The 13,942-nt window shown below is 44.1% G+C and overlaps 1 protein-coding gene across 2 annotated transcripts in view; it reads left to right on the top strand.

Annotated features, from left to right (window-relative positions):
• Nucleotides 1–13,942, top strand: part of LOC135522901 (guanine nucleotide-binding protein G(olf) subunit alpha-like) — a 120,030-nt gene that overhangs the window by 21,074 nt on the left and 85,014 nt on the right. For both annotated transcript variants that reach the window (XM_064949591.1, XM_064949592.1), the window contains exon 5: nt 4,060–4,157. In XM_064949591.1, coding sequence (XP_064805663.1) covers nt 4,060–4,157 — 98 coding nt within the window. The remainder of the gene's footprint in view (nt 1–4,059; nt 4,158–13,942) is intronic.

Below are 13,942 nucleotides of genomic sequence, written 5' to 3'. Positions count from 1 at the left end.
CTTTCACTATCTGTCTCTGTCTCTCTCTTTGTCTCTTTCACTGTCTCTCTCTTTCACTATCTGTCTCTCTCTCTCTTTCACTATCTGTCTCTCTCTCTTTTCACTATCTGTCTCTCTCTCTCTTTCACTATCTGTCTCTCTCTCTTTCACTATCTCTCTCTCTCTTTCACTATCTCTCTCTCTCTCACTATCTCTCTCTCTCTCTTTCACTATCTGTCTCTGTCTCTCTCTCTCTTTCACTATCTGTCTCTCTCTCTTTCACTATCTGTCTCTCTCTCTCTCTCTCTGTCACTTTCACTATCTCTCTCTCTCTTTCACTATCTGTCTCTCTCTCTCTCTCTCTCTGTCACTTTCACTATCTCTCTCTCTCTTTCACTATCTGTCTCTCTCTCTCTCTCTTTCACTATCTCTCTCTCTTTCACTATCTCTCTCTCTCTTTCACTATCTCTCTCTCTCTCTTTCACTATCTGTCTCTGTCTCTCTCTCTCTGTCTCTTTCACTATCTCTCCCTGTCTCTTTCACTCTGTCTCTTTCACTATCTGTCTCTGTCTCTTTCTCGATCTCTTTCTGTGAATCCTTTGTCTGGGGCTCATTTGCTCTGGGCTGCATCACCATTTCCTAACAGCAGAGATTTAGACCAGATTAGTCGACTCTACGGCATGGCATGGCACAGACAGTCAGGCAGGCAGTCAGTCAGACAGACACAGACTTGCAGGGAGTCAGGCAGACAGGCAGGCAGTCAGACAGTTGAGATTTGCTTATGTTTTTTGACCAGAAAGTGTGTGGTTGTGGTTGTGTGTGTGGTTGTGGTTGTGTGTGTGGTTGTGTGTGTGGTTGTGTGTGTTTGACAGGAAGGGAGGTTTTGAAGTGTAACAGGATGTAGCTGAGAGACGCAGGATCACGCCTCACTGGCGTTGTGACCAGCGCTGTGTCTCCCCTGACGATCTTGTCTGATGGTGTGTGTGTGTTGGAGAACTATTAGTTTTGTTGATGACTCATCCTAGCCTTATGTATGACAGTAAAGCTATCCCTGGGCCAGAAACGCAGGCTCTGTAAAATGACTTAGTGCATAGCTGTGCATTGGAAAATATATCTAAAAATCCTTTGTCTCATTGTATTCGCCAACTTGGTTTCTAAGCCGAAATACATTCAAGGGGATCGTTCATGGGACTTTGATGAACCATTGTATTCAAAAAGGGATGACCATGAATAACAATGTGGATATTGCTGCATTCACGGTTTATGGAATATGTATCCACATGCACAAACTGAAACACTGGAGCATTTAGTGACAGCAAACCATAGCTGACAGGCAGGCTACCCAACGGGTTTCATTGAGTGAGTTGATTACTCTTTACACGTGACTGAGAATGTCGTCTCACCAGAACTTTGTCTTTTCATTTTGTCTGTGGTTACCATAACACAACAGTGTTGCAGAAGACACAGGAAGAATTCCCTCACACACACACACACACACACACACACACACACACACGCAGTTGTTTTGAGCTGAATGTCCACAACCTCCTTGTGTTCTAGGTCAGGTATCAGACCATCCTAAACATGGCCTTTACATGACTGTGATGTCACCCATCACCTGGACATAACGACTAACAGTCACATCCGCCATAGATTGACCCTGTGTTGTGGCACTAAAGACAGCGGTATCCTAGCACAATCTCCCTCTCTGGTCCAATGGTGGGTATACAAGGGATAGCGTTGATACCCAGGGGTGGGTGAGTGTGTCCAGGGAATCTGAGATGATCGCACTGGTAGCGGTGTGGAGGGACTGGAGGATGCCCGAAAAGCAGCCAGGGACGTCATTAGCCACAGGCCCATGGGCTAGTTGTTTCGAACCCAACTGCTAATGACCCTTTTTTTTCTCTTCGCCACATCACTAATGAAGGCTTAGGTTCAGTAAAGGACGTGCTGGTTAAATGGAAGGGCTTCCTAATGGGCTTCAGTGTTTTGTTTATGTGTTTTTGTGTCACCAGGTGCTCCCCAGGGCTCAATGTTGGGCCCTGTGTGTTTTGACTGTGGGGACTCACAGGGCTGCTTTAGTATTCCCCATCCCTGTGATAGGCTGCCTGTCAAATAGGGTACATAGGTTCTCTACAGTTATTATTATTATTGTTTTGCCCAAGTGTTTGTTTTTTCAGGAATTGAAACTGGTTCATAGTTGTGAATTTCACTTTTATTATTGTGGATTTGAGTGGACTGGGTACCTCGACTTTTTTGCACTCCACAATTAATTACCTTTCTTAGCCAATTTTTGGGGGACAAAATTGTAGAAAATTATAGGCTGTGTGCTTGTCAGTAGTTATAGAACGTTCTAGAGCACCCTCATTGCAATCCCTGTGATACTGACAGTCTTAGGTTGAGTCGACAACAGTGCAAGTAATGACTCATATGGGGGAAAAACATCCGATTTTCCTCAGTCATGAGAGCGACAGGCTCAGTGTTATTGTAACGTAGTAACATGGCACACGTTAAAGCAACATCCCCATATCTTCTCCATTCTCCCTGTAAACACAGTACAGCAGCGTCTGGGCTGATACGGGCAGATGAACTGTCTCTGTGTCCTCCTCTCCGCTTAGCGACTTCCTGTTCTCGCGGTGAGATCATCAGCCTTGGCCAGGAAACTGCCCTGGCATGCAGACGCACTCTGCTTTGCATGTGGAGAGAGAGATCCTGACTCGGTGCATCAAAATGTCACCTGTAACTAATGAGAGCAACGAGGAAGTCTGAGAGGTGTGGTTGTGCTCATATACACAGCTGGATCTCAGTGTGTGAAGGGAGACATTCACAGTAAACCTCTTTTAAGTTGAGCCTATTAAGATGTAGTTTCGAGGTGTAGGTTATTACCATGAACCATCTTGCATATTTTGCACATTACAGTGTGTGGAGGAATTGTTTTTCTGATGGTAGTAATTGAGGTGTGAAAGTAAACTGTCAGAATGAGTAAATGGCCTCCTACTGTGTTTTTGTTTCTAGAAAATGGTTGACATGTTTTTTGGACAATAGATACACGGTCGATACTGCACAATAGTTCACCGCAGACTGTTTAGCAGAATCGTGAACAAGCTGCCATTTACAAGGTTGTTCAAACTTCACTCAAGGCCTTGTTGCATCGGCGTTAGCGACTTTAACATCTGAGTTTGTTTTGCGTCTCTGTTGCCATTTGTTTGCCTGTATTGTGGTTATTATGCGATGACCCCACCGGGGGACTAATTATTGTAAACCCAGCTCTCGGCTCTCTCTAAGGAACAAGCGGGTGGGAAAACAAGTCTTCTCTTTCTCAGAACCTCACTCCCTCTCTTCTCTCTTCGCCTTCCTGCCTCCACTCGTCCCTCCCTCCCTCTCTCTTTCCCATTGGTATACTTCTGAGGCAGAAGATGGCAAACAGTGTGTTTTTTGTGTTGCATCAAAGTATTTTGGATTTTAGTGCTGGTTGGTCCCTAAACGTTCAGCTTTATATTGTCATGTCTTTCTCAGTTGGGATTTTTAAAGTTAACCTTTTATATTGGTGTGTCTGTGACTGTCTAGAAGACAACACTGCCATGTTAGATTAGCCCGGACCTCATATGAAACAAGTCCCCTTCCCACCCTCCTCCACTACACAGGCAAGTGAGTGGAAGAGCAGTCTATCATTGAATAGGTATTTATGGGGATGTTCATTCTCAGGGAAGGGTATAATTTCCCCTTATTCTTGTTTTTTTGTGTGTTGACGTCGTGAATGAATCAGATGTTTTCCACCGTAGTTGTACTTCTCATCCTATAGGACCAGTCAGTTCACCCGCTGCACCACCTGAGTAATGTACAATGATTATCTACCATGCTGCTACAGAGGACACATCAAATGTACTTTCATCTATCATGCAAATGTACAGCAAAGCCAACGTGATGACAAGTTGTCTCTCTTGTCTGAAACCAAAGCTCCTGTTGAAGACGCCGTGCTCCCTGAGCTGTCACGTGTCTCTCCTTCTCCTAACCCCGTCTCTCTCTCTCTCTCTCTCTCTCTCTCTCTCTCTCTCTCTCTCTCTCTCTCTCGAACAACAGGAGTTCTTCGAGCATGCCAAGCAGCTGTGGGACGATGAAGGCGTGAAGGCTTGCTTCGAGCGCTCCAACGAGTACCAGCTCATCGACTGCGCACAGTAGTGAGTACCCCCTGGGCCCCAACCCTCGTGCCCTCCCTTCCTCCCCATCTCGCTCTTCCACTCTCGCCATTCTTTTCCCATTCCCCTTTCTCCTCTCTACCCTTCTCTCCCCAATGCCCCTCTCCACCCTTCTCTCTTCCTCCCTGTCCATTTTCTCCCTTTGTCCTATTCCTTCATCGCTCTCCATTCCCCTTTCTCTTTCCCTTCCTATACCTCCCTCTCCATCCCTCTTTCTCTTTCCATCCTTCCCTCTTTCCTCCTATATCCCTCTCTCCCCCATCCCTGTGGACTCTCCATCTCTCCACTGACGTTGCGTGTCTCGCAGTCTGCTAACCCGAACCCCCAGAAGCCCACGTGCCAGGTGCCCTGTTGTGATGACCAAAAGACACGCACAGTTGCGTTCAGATAGTACCCTTAAGACCGTATGTTGAGACGCACGCTCCCGGTGAAGAGAGGAGAGGGCTTTTAGCGTTGTTCACAATACGTGTCTTTTACCCTCCACTGAGGTAACTGTGCTTTCAGGCTATTTCACCCAGTCACATTGATGTCCCCCAGTAAGGTAGCACTACCTGGGGTTTAACATGTGGATCCCTTGGAGGTTTGGTCCAAATAACAATGTTTGTGTTCCATCTCAGGGTGCTGGCAATTACCGACTGAAATTCATACCACCCCAATATAATTTTTCTGGTTCGCGGTGCGTGAAGAAAACACACGCAGGCACACATGTATTGTTCTGCATAACTACTCATCCCCAAGTAACAGGTGACAACCCCTGTTGGAAGAATCCAGTGGAGAGGTTGTTGAAAGTACCTTAATTAAGCCAGTCCGGTTGTTGTACGTGTAAGGATATTCATTGTGTGGTACTCAAGCTTCCTCGTTAATGAAAGGTGGATTCCCTCTGAGAGGCAATTTCCATCCCATCACAGCCCTGGTTGCTCTCTCAACCAATGGTGCATCTCCGTTGACTCTCCTCATGTGTCCTGGGCATTCTGATTGGCCTTTTAGACCTCATATAATCACCCATGGAGCTCTGACAAAGTTTTCCAAGTCCTCAGAGGTGCTCTTCAGGGAGTTTAATGGCACATAATGTTTTGGCTATTTGTGTGTGTATGAATGTACACAGTACCAGTCAAAAGTTTTGACACACCTAGTCATTCAAGGGTTTTAATTTATTTGTACTATTTTCTGTGTTGTAGAATAATAGTGAAGAAATCAAAATTATGAAATAACACATACAGTTGAAGTCAGAAGTTTACATACACTCCATTAGTATTTGGTAGCATTGCCTTTAAATTGTTTAACTTGGGTCAAATGTTTTGGGTAGCCTTCCACATGCTTCCCACAATACGTTGGGTGAATTTTGGCCCATTCCTCCTGACAGAGCTGATGTAACTGAGTCAGGTTTGTAGGCTTCCTTCCTGGCACCTCTTTCAGTTCTGGCCTCACATTTTCTGTAGGATTGAGGTCAAGGCTTTGTGATGGCCACTCCAATATCTTTGCTTTGTTGTCCTTATGCCATTTTGCCACAACTTTGGAAGTATGCATGGAGTCATTGTCCATTTGGAAGACCCATTTGCGACCAAGCCTTAACTTCCTGACTGATTTCTTGAGATGTTGCTTCAATATATCCAACATAATTTTCCTGCTTCATGATTACATCTATTTTATGAAGTGCACCAGTCCCTCCTGCAGCAAAGCACCCCACAACATGATGCTGCCACCCACAACATGATGCTTAAACCAGACTTGTGGAGGTCTATTATTGTTTTCTGAGGTGTTGGCTGATATCTTTTGATTTCCCCATGATGTCAAGCAAAGAGGCACTGGGTTTGAAGTTAGGCCTTGAAATACATCCACAGGTACACGTCCAATTGACTTACATTATGTCAATTGGCCTATCAGAAGCTTCTAAAGCCATGACATCATTTTCTGTAATTTTCCCAGCGGTTTAAAGGCACAGTCAACTTAGTGTATGTAAACTTCTGCCCCACTGGAATTGGGATACAGTGAATTATAAGCGAATTAATCTCTGTAAACAATTGTTGGAAAAGTTACTTGTCATGCACAAAGTAGATGTCCAAACCGACTTGCCAAAACTATAATTTGTTAACAAGAAATTTGTCAAGTGGTTGAAAAATGTGTTTTAATGACTCCAACCAATGTAAACTTCTGACAATCCCAGAACAACAGCAAAGGATCTTGCGAAGATGCTGGAGGAAACGGGTATATCCACAGTAAAGCTAATCCTATATCGACATAACCTGAAAGGCCGCTCAGCAACGAAGAAGACACTGCTCCAAAACCGCGGCTAAGAAAATACAGACTACAGTTTGCAACTGCACGTGGGGACAAAGATCATACTTTTTGGAGAAATGTCCTCTGGTCTGATGAAATAGTGAGGACCATCGTAATGACCATAATGACCATCGTTTTGTTTGGAGGAAAAAGGGGTACGCTTGCAAGCCGAAGAACACCATCCCAACCGTGAAACACGAGGGTGGCAGCATCCGGTTGTGGGTATGCTTTGCTGCAGGAGGGACTGGTGCACTTCACAAAATAGATGGCATTATGAGGGAGGAAAATTATGTGGCGATGTTGAAGCAACATCTCAAGATATCAGTCGGGAAGTTTAAGTTTGGTTGCAAATGGGTCTTCCAAATGAACAATGACCCCAAGCATACTTCCAAAGTTGTGGCAAAATGGCTTAAGGACGACAAAGTCAAGGTATTGGAGTGGCCATCACGAAGTCCTGACTTCAATCCTATTGAAAATTTGAGGGCAGAACTGAAAAAGTGTGCGCGAACAAGGAGGCCTACAAACCTGACTCGGTTACATCAGCTCTGTCAGGAGGAATGGGCCAAAATTCATCAAATGTATTGTGGAAGCTTGTGAAAGGCTACCCAAAACATATGACCCAGGTTAAACAATTTAAAAGCAATGCTACCAAATACTAATGGAGTGTATGTAAACTTCTGACCTACTGGGAATGTGATGAAATAAATCAAATATGAAATGAATCATTCTCTCTACTATTATTCTGACATTTCATATTCTTAAAATAATGTGGTGATCTTAACTGACCTAAAACAGGGAATTTTTACTTGGATTAAATGTCAGGAATTGTGAAAAACTGAGTTGAAATGTATTTGGCTAAGGTGTATGTAAACTTCCGACTTCAACTGTATACTATAGTATTTACTGTAGTGTCTTTGCGGACTGTAGTATACTGTAGTATTTACTGTATAGCACTGTAGTGTTTACTGTAGTGTCTTTGCGGAATGTAGTATACTGTATTATTCTAGAGTAAGTACTGTAGTATTTTTTTTGTTTGTTTGTTTTTTGTGCGTCTGCAGAACCCGACCCCTTATTAGATCATTATTTGACCCTCATTAATAACCATTTCCATAGGCGACGGTAACGCCTATTATGTAACATACAGTGCAACATGTTGTTGTCGCCGATGTGCTTGAATGAGAGTAGACAATATGTGACTCAAGGTTATGATTTCCATAGCTTTTGTTTAAGAGGAGCACTCCAGACACCACTTGGCTTGCTGGCCGAGTTCTAGTCTCTGATTGTGCTCCCCTCTTTGGTGTGAAGCAGTGTTTTATACCACCGGCTCTGTGACCATGTTCTGTGACCATGAAATACACACAAGTTGTCCCTTTTCTAATCTCCAGTCAGTTAGAACGTGGCTGTGAGGTGTTTGGATTGGAGTGGCATGAAATATGTGACGTCAGACCCCTTGTGTGTCTTCCTAGGAGAGGAACAACAATTATGCTGAGGCAGACACACACCCGTCTAGTGTTTGTTCTGGCTAACTGTGTGTGTGTGTGTGTGTGTGTGTGTGTGTGCGCGCGCACATTCACATATCGCTCAATGCCATGACGCACAGTAGCTCCACTGTATCCATGTTTAACAGCTCTATCTCGTTTCCATTGACAATATCTCTGCCTTCTGTATACTGAAACAAAGTGACACCCGTTGGGGCTAGGAGGAGGAAACTGTTATCTGTCAGGGTCCATAACTGACGCTTAGCTCTAAGTTAGCATGACAGCGCATTTCAACCTCTGTTCCTGTCAATTTAGCCGTAGCTAGCATGATAACGTGTTCTTTCTAGTCTGCTCACTTTGTTTCGCCTTAAAGGTAGATTCTGCGATATGATGTAATTGTACACAGCTGGTAGACAAACGTCTACTCTGCCAAGGCTGCCACAATTTGGCTGTTTAAAATCTGTTGATGTCGGTAAGCAGGAAGTCGCCCCTCTGTTCTGATGATGTCATATTGCTGTGTCTTTAAGTCGTGATTGTCCATTGGTGGCTGATTCAGAGCCATCATCAGAACCAGCAACTACGTGGTGCTGTTGTTAGGTCCTCCAATGAACGTGTAAAGCAATGGAAACTGCTGAGCAATCAGTGCTCACTAGCACCCCCTTGTTCAGTTAGCTGCTGCCATCTCTCCAATCAGTGCTCACTAGCACCCCCTTGTTCAGTTAGCTGCTGCCATCTCTCCAATCAGTGCTCACTAGCACCCCCTTGTTCAGTTAGCTGCTGCCATCTTTCCAATCAGTGCTCAATCAGTGCTGCTGCCATCTTTCCAATCAGCACCACCCCTTGTTCAGTTAGCTGCTGCCATCTTTCAATCAGTGCCATCAGTTAGCTGCTCAATCTTTCAATCAGTGCTCACTAGCACCCCTTGTTCAGTTAGCTGCTGCCATCTTTCAGTGCTCAATCAGTTAGCTGCTGCCATCTTTCCAATCAGTGCTCACTAGCACCCCCTTGTTCAGTTAGCTGCTGCCATCTTTCCAATCAGTGCTCACTAGCACCCCCTTGTTCAGTTAGCTGCTGCCATCTTTCAATCAGTGCTCACTAGCACCCCCTTGTTCAGTTAGTTGCTGCCATCTTTCCAATCAGTGCTCACGAGCACCCCTTTGTTCAGTTAGTTGCTGCCATCTTTCCAATCAGTGCTCACTAGCACCCCCTTGTTCAGTTAGCTGCTGCCATCTTTCCAATCAGTGCTCACTAGCACCCCCTTGTTCAGTTAGCTGCTGCCATCTCTCCAATCAGTGCTCACTAGCACCCCCTTGTTCAGTTAGCTGCTGCCATCTCTCCAATCAGTGCTCACTAGCACCCCCTTGTTCAGTTAGCTGCTGCCATCTCTCCAATCAGTGCTCACTAGCACCCCTTGTTCACTGCTGCCATCTTTTCAGTGCTCAAGCTGTTATGCCATCTCTCCAATCAGTGCTCACTAGCACCCCCTTGTTCAGTTAGCTGCTGCCATCTCTCCAATCAGTGCTCACTAGCACCCCCTTGTTCAGTTAGCTGCTGCCATCTCTCCAGCCCCAATTGAAACGCAAAATGATTATAGGCCGATCCAAGTGCTTGTGTCGAAGAGGAGGCCCATATTGACGTTCCACAATCCTATAAGCCAGTCAATACCGACTGTATATTGTACATGTAGGGCTGTTTTGGGAGGAGGGGTAGATCAATTTTCAGCATTTGAATTGATTTCAATGTTCTGTTCCATTGCCTAGTCAGTTGGAGCCTTTGGGCCATGCAATGAAGCATCGTTGTTTGGAAAAGCCCATAAATGTCATGGAATGGCTCGTTTGTTTCATTCCACTTTGTTTACTCATTAGTGTTTTGTCCAGAGTTTGACTCAACTTGTTCTAAAGTAAAGTGTCAACTTTACTTTGTACTTGTAGCACTCTGTATCAATACAAAACACAGTCAGTATATTACACTATTAAAACAGCAGTGAACAAATTCCTATTTACAAAACATATATCTAATATATATATATATATATAACAACCTGATATAGGGATGCAGTCCAACATTTTAACTTGCCAACAACAACCATACCAAAGATTCTGACATTCGTCTAGTTTTCTATACAATACTGTGCCGTAGCTTGAGAGCTAGCATCTGGAGGCACTTTGTGTACCATGGAGTTTATCCCCTAGCTTGCAGTACGTTTCAGTAACTGATATCATACTGGTACTCAAGAATTCCTCCCTCGACAGGTAATCTCGGCTTCAGGCTACTTCATCCTGATATACAAAACTCCAAAGATTTAAGCCCGTCAAAATGGATGCCTTCAACCTGTGCATTTTTGTCCCCCCAGTTTTATCATTGGAATGCGATACAGAACGAGGCAACGATGGTAGGTAGGCTGGGTAGGCTGTTTGGAGTGTTTATCTGACTTGGGGGGGGGGGGGGGAAGAATAATGCCGCCCTCCCACTTCTAAAACCAAAGTTGCTCCCCTGTATACACATAACAACTGTATGTTGTACTCTCAAAGCTACACGGTAACTCCTGTCGGCTGTGTCACTGATACTGGTAGCTTAGTGGTTAAAGCGTTGGGCCAGTAACCGAAAGGTTGCTGGTTCGAATCTCCGAACTGACAAGGTAAAATAAAAACTGTTGTTCTGCTCCTGAGCAAGGCAGTTAACCCACTGTTCCCTGGGCCCCAAAGACGTGGATGTTGATTAAGGCAGCTCCCCGAACCTCTCTGATTCAGAGGGGCAGGGTTAAATGAGGAAGACACATTTCAGTTGAAGGCATTCAGTTGTACAACTGACTAGGTGTCCCACTTTCCCTACTCATGTGGTCATGTATTTGATAGCTACCACCTCCAAAACATTAGCGCTAGCATGGTAAGTATTAGCACGATAGACGTCATCATTAGCTTATCACAGTGGTGTGTGTGTGCTCATTAGCATTAGCATGCTAAAGCTGTAGATCCTGGTGTCTGTGCTCGTTAACATGCTAAAGCTGTGTGCGCTAGCTGCATATCCTGGTTGTTTGCTCAGTAGGCAGTAGGAAGCAGAGGACACTGTTGATGTTGCAGGCTGATAAGGCCTTAATATAGTCCTGTGGGAGCACAATAGGTGCCCTGTTCTGGCTGGCCTGTTCTGTTTCTAGCTCGGCGAGAGCATTGTGCGTACACAAACCCTGCACTCCTTCTCCAGGCCAGCCCTAGTTCATCTAGATGGTCCTATGTGGAGACTCCCAAGTGCACAGTTTTTTTCCCCTGCCCAAACCAGATTGTAAGCAGCCTTTAGTTGAGTTTACGTTTCTGTCTCAGCCGTATTTCAAACTGCGCCACTGTCCGCCCAATGAACGTTATTGTTTTGGTTTTGTCGACGAAGCTGTACATATTCTGTTGTTCTATCAGTGTCATGGGGTAAAAGCACTGTTGTTTGCAGTAACGTCTTTGTTGTAATATTGTAAACGGATGTGGTAGTTTGACCATTAAGGGTTCCAGCTTTAAAGATATTATCCGGTACTCTTGTATACCTTTTAGCCAGTAGTTCTGAAAGTAGTGCTCACGAGCCAAAAGTGGTCCCCTAAAATTGTGCACTACATCACATACAGTGGGGCAAAAAAGTATTTAGGCAGTTATTTACCACCATAATTTGCAAATAAATTCATTAAAAATCCTACAATGTGATTTTCTGGATTTTTTTTTCTCCCTCATTTTGTTTGTCATAGTTGAAGTGTACCTATGATGAAAATTACAGGCCTCTCTCATATTTTTAAGTGGGTGAACTTGGTGGCTGACAATACTTTTTTGCCTCACTGTATGTGCACCACGTCATTGCTCTCTTACTGCTGTGTGGGTCTTGCTAGCTGTGACTCAAATGGCAAGGGGCTGAAGCCCATTGGCTGAAACTCGAATTGCTGGCCTACTCGAGGGCTGGCCAACTTGAATTGCTGGCCTACTCGAGGGCTGGCCAACTTGAATTGCTGGCCTACTCGAGGGCTGGCCTACTCGAGGGCTGGCCTACTCGAGGGCTGGCCTACTCGAGGGCTGGCCTACTCGAGGGCTGGCCTACTCGAGGGCTGGCCTACTCAAGGGCAGTGTAAGGGAAATGGCACTTTTGGCATTTCAGACATGAAAAAATGTATCAACCCTACAAAAATGTCCATTATTATAATCTACATTATAATTCCTGTTGCTGCAGGAATATTTTCCTGCTGTATCAAACTGGCTTAAATTAAGATCTTAGATCTGTAAAAACGTTATTCTGCTTATAGATTATGCCTGTATGAACTACACATTTAGACATCCAGCCCAAAACGGGAGGTTTAAAAAAAAAAAACACGTACTAGTCGCCAAAGTACCGGAGCATGTCGCCAACTCTGGTGATCTAGTGCTTTTGGAATTGGCTTTGGCTGAACGCGTATACCCTGAAAAACTGGTATTGAGATTTCAATTTGAGATCAATTAATGTTCTGATTGAGGTGTGGCGTTCACCAATTATGTCAATGAATTCAGGAATATCAGACTTCCTATGTACATTTGCCATATACAAGGGCTTCCTAGAAGATTGTGCAATGCAGCCAAATTACTCAGTACAGTTGAATTCAACCACACACTGTGTCATTGTTCTATGATACAGATGCCTTATCTTAATTTGATCATCCTGTTGTTGCAGAAAGCTTGCTCAAATTAAGATCTTAAATATGTAGTGTTCATGTGGTTCTGCCGTTGTGCTGGATTTCTTCCAGATTATACAACGAGAAGCACCCGGGGTCAAGTGTGTAGCCTGGCCACCGGAGGTCCTCTGTAGATCAGTTTGTAGAGCGTGACGCTTCCAATGCCAGGATAGTTGTTTCGTTTCCCAGGACCACCCATACATAGAAACTGTGTGCACGCGTGACTGTAAATAGCTTTGGATAAAAGCATCTTGCTAAACGGCATATACTGCATAGTGTCTTATTGCCCTTATATGGCCTGTCTTGTTTTGATGACCATTGCAGTTGTTAGTTCTATTTAATTCTGTGGATGGACCCTGGTGCTTGCAACACTAGGGTGGTTCTGACTCCTGAATGAGCCACATATACTGGGCATACAGTTAAATACATAAAAATGACAATATCATGATAATGACGTATTCTATGACCCAGTATAAATAATACAATCTGTAGGGGGTCCAATCAAAAACACATATTTTGACCGATGGGTAAAATTTTGGTAAATGTGTAGATACTACTCTATGGAAAATCGAATGTTCTGAACCTCATATCTCTATCATAATCCGTTCAAAAGTGATTGGAGTTTTTCCCTTGTAGGATGGCTAGAATTAGGGTGACTAAATCAATGGAGCCCAGAGAAAAAAAAAGTGGTAACAAATCTGGAAAATAGCATTGAGTCAGCTAGGCTGGATGCTGTGTGAGAGTTGATGCTAACTGACAGGCTCACCGTTGAACTCATCTTTCTTTTCGAATCCAGAGGACATAAAACAATATAGAGGTAAGATACATATAAAGTAGATTTTAGATTTAGCATATCTGTCTGTTTTAAGTTAGAGATATCTATTTTTTTGCATGGGCTGCATCTCAATCTGCCGATGTCGGCCTTCCGCATCTGCAGTGGAAGGTGGCAGAGCTACAGCTCTGTTTGTCAGACTAGGAGACATCCTGGTCTTTCCACAAAAACATATTTTGCGTCCATTTGGGCTACAAAATAATCTGACCCCTCTATGACAAAACTCTCACAAGCACGATTTAGAGGTTGACCGATTTAATCGGAATGGCGGATTTAATTGGGGCCAATTTCAAGTTTTCATAACAATCGGTATTTTGGACACCGATTTGGATTATTATTTTTTATATTTTTACACCTTTTATTTAATCTTTATTTAACTAGGCAAGTCAGTTAAGAACACATTCTTATTTTCAATGACGGCCTAGGAACGGTGGGTTAACTGCCTCGTTCAGGGGCAGAACGACAGATTTTCACATTGTCAGCTCGGGGACTCAATCTTGCAACCTAC

Source organism: Oncorhynchus masou, chromosome 30, assembly GCF_036934945.1.
Source record: "Oncorhynchus masou masou isolate Uvic2021 chromosome 30, UVic_Omas_1.1, whole genome shotgun sequence".
Taxonomy (NCBI): Eukaryota; Metazoa; Chordata; class Actinopteri; order Salmoniformes; family Salmonidae; genus Oncorhynchus; species Oncorhynchus masou.
This window is presented reverse-complemented; position numbering and strand designations above follow the sequence as displayed.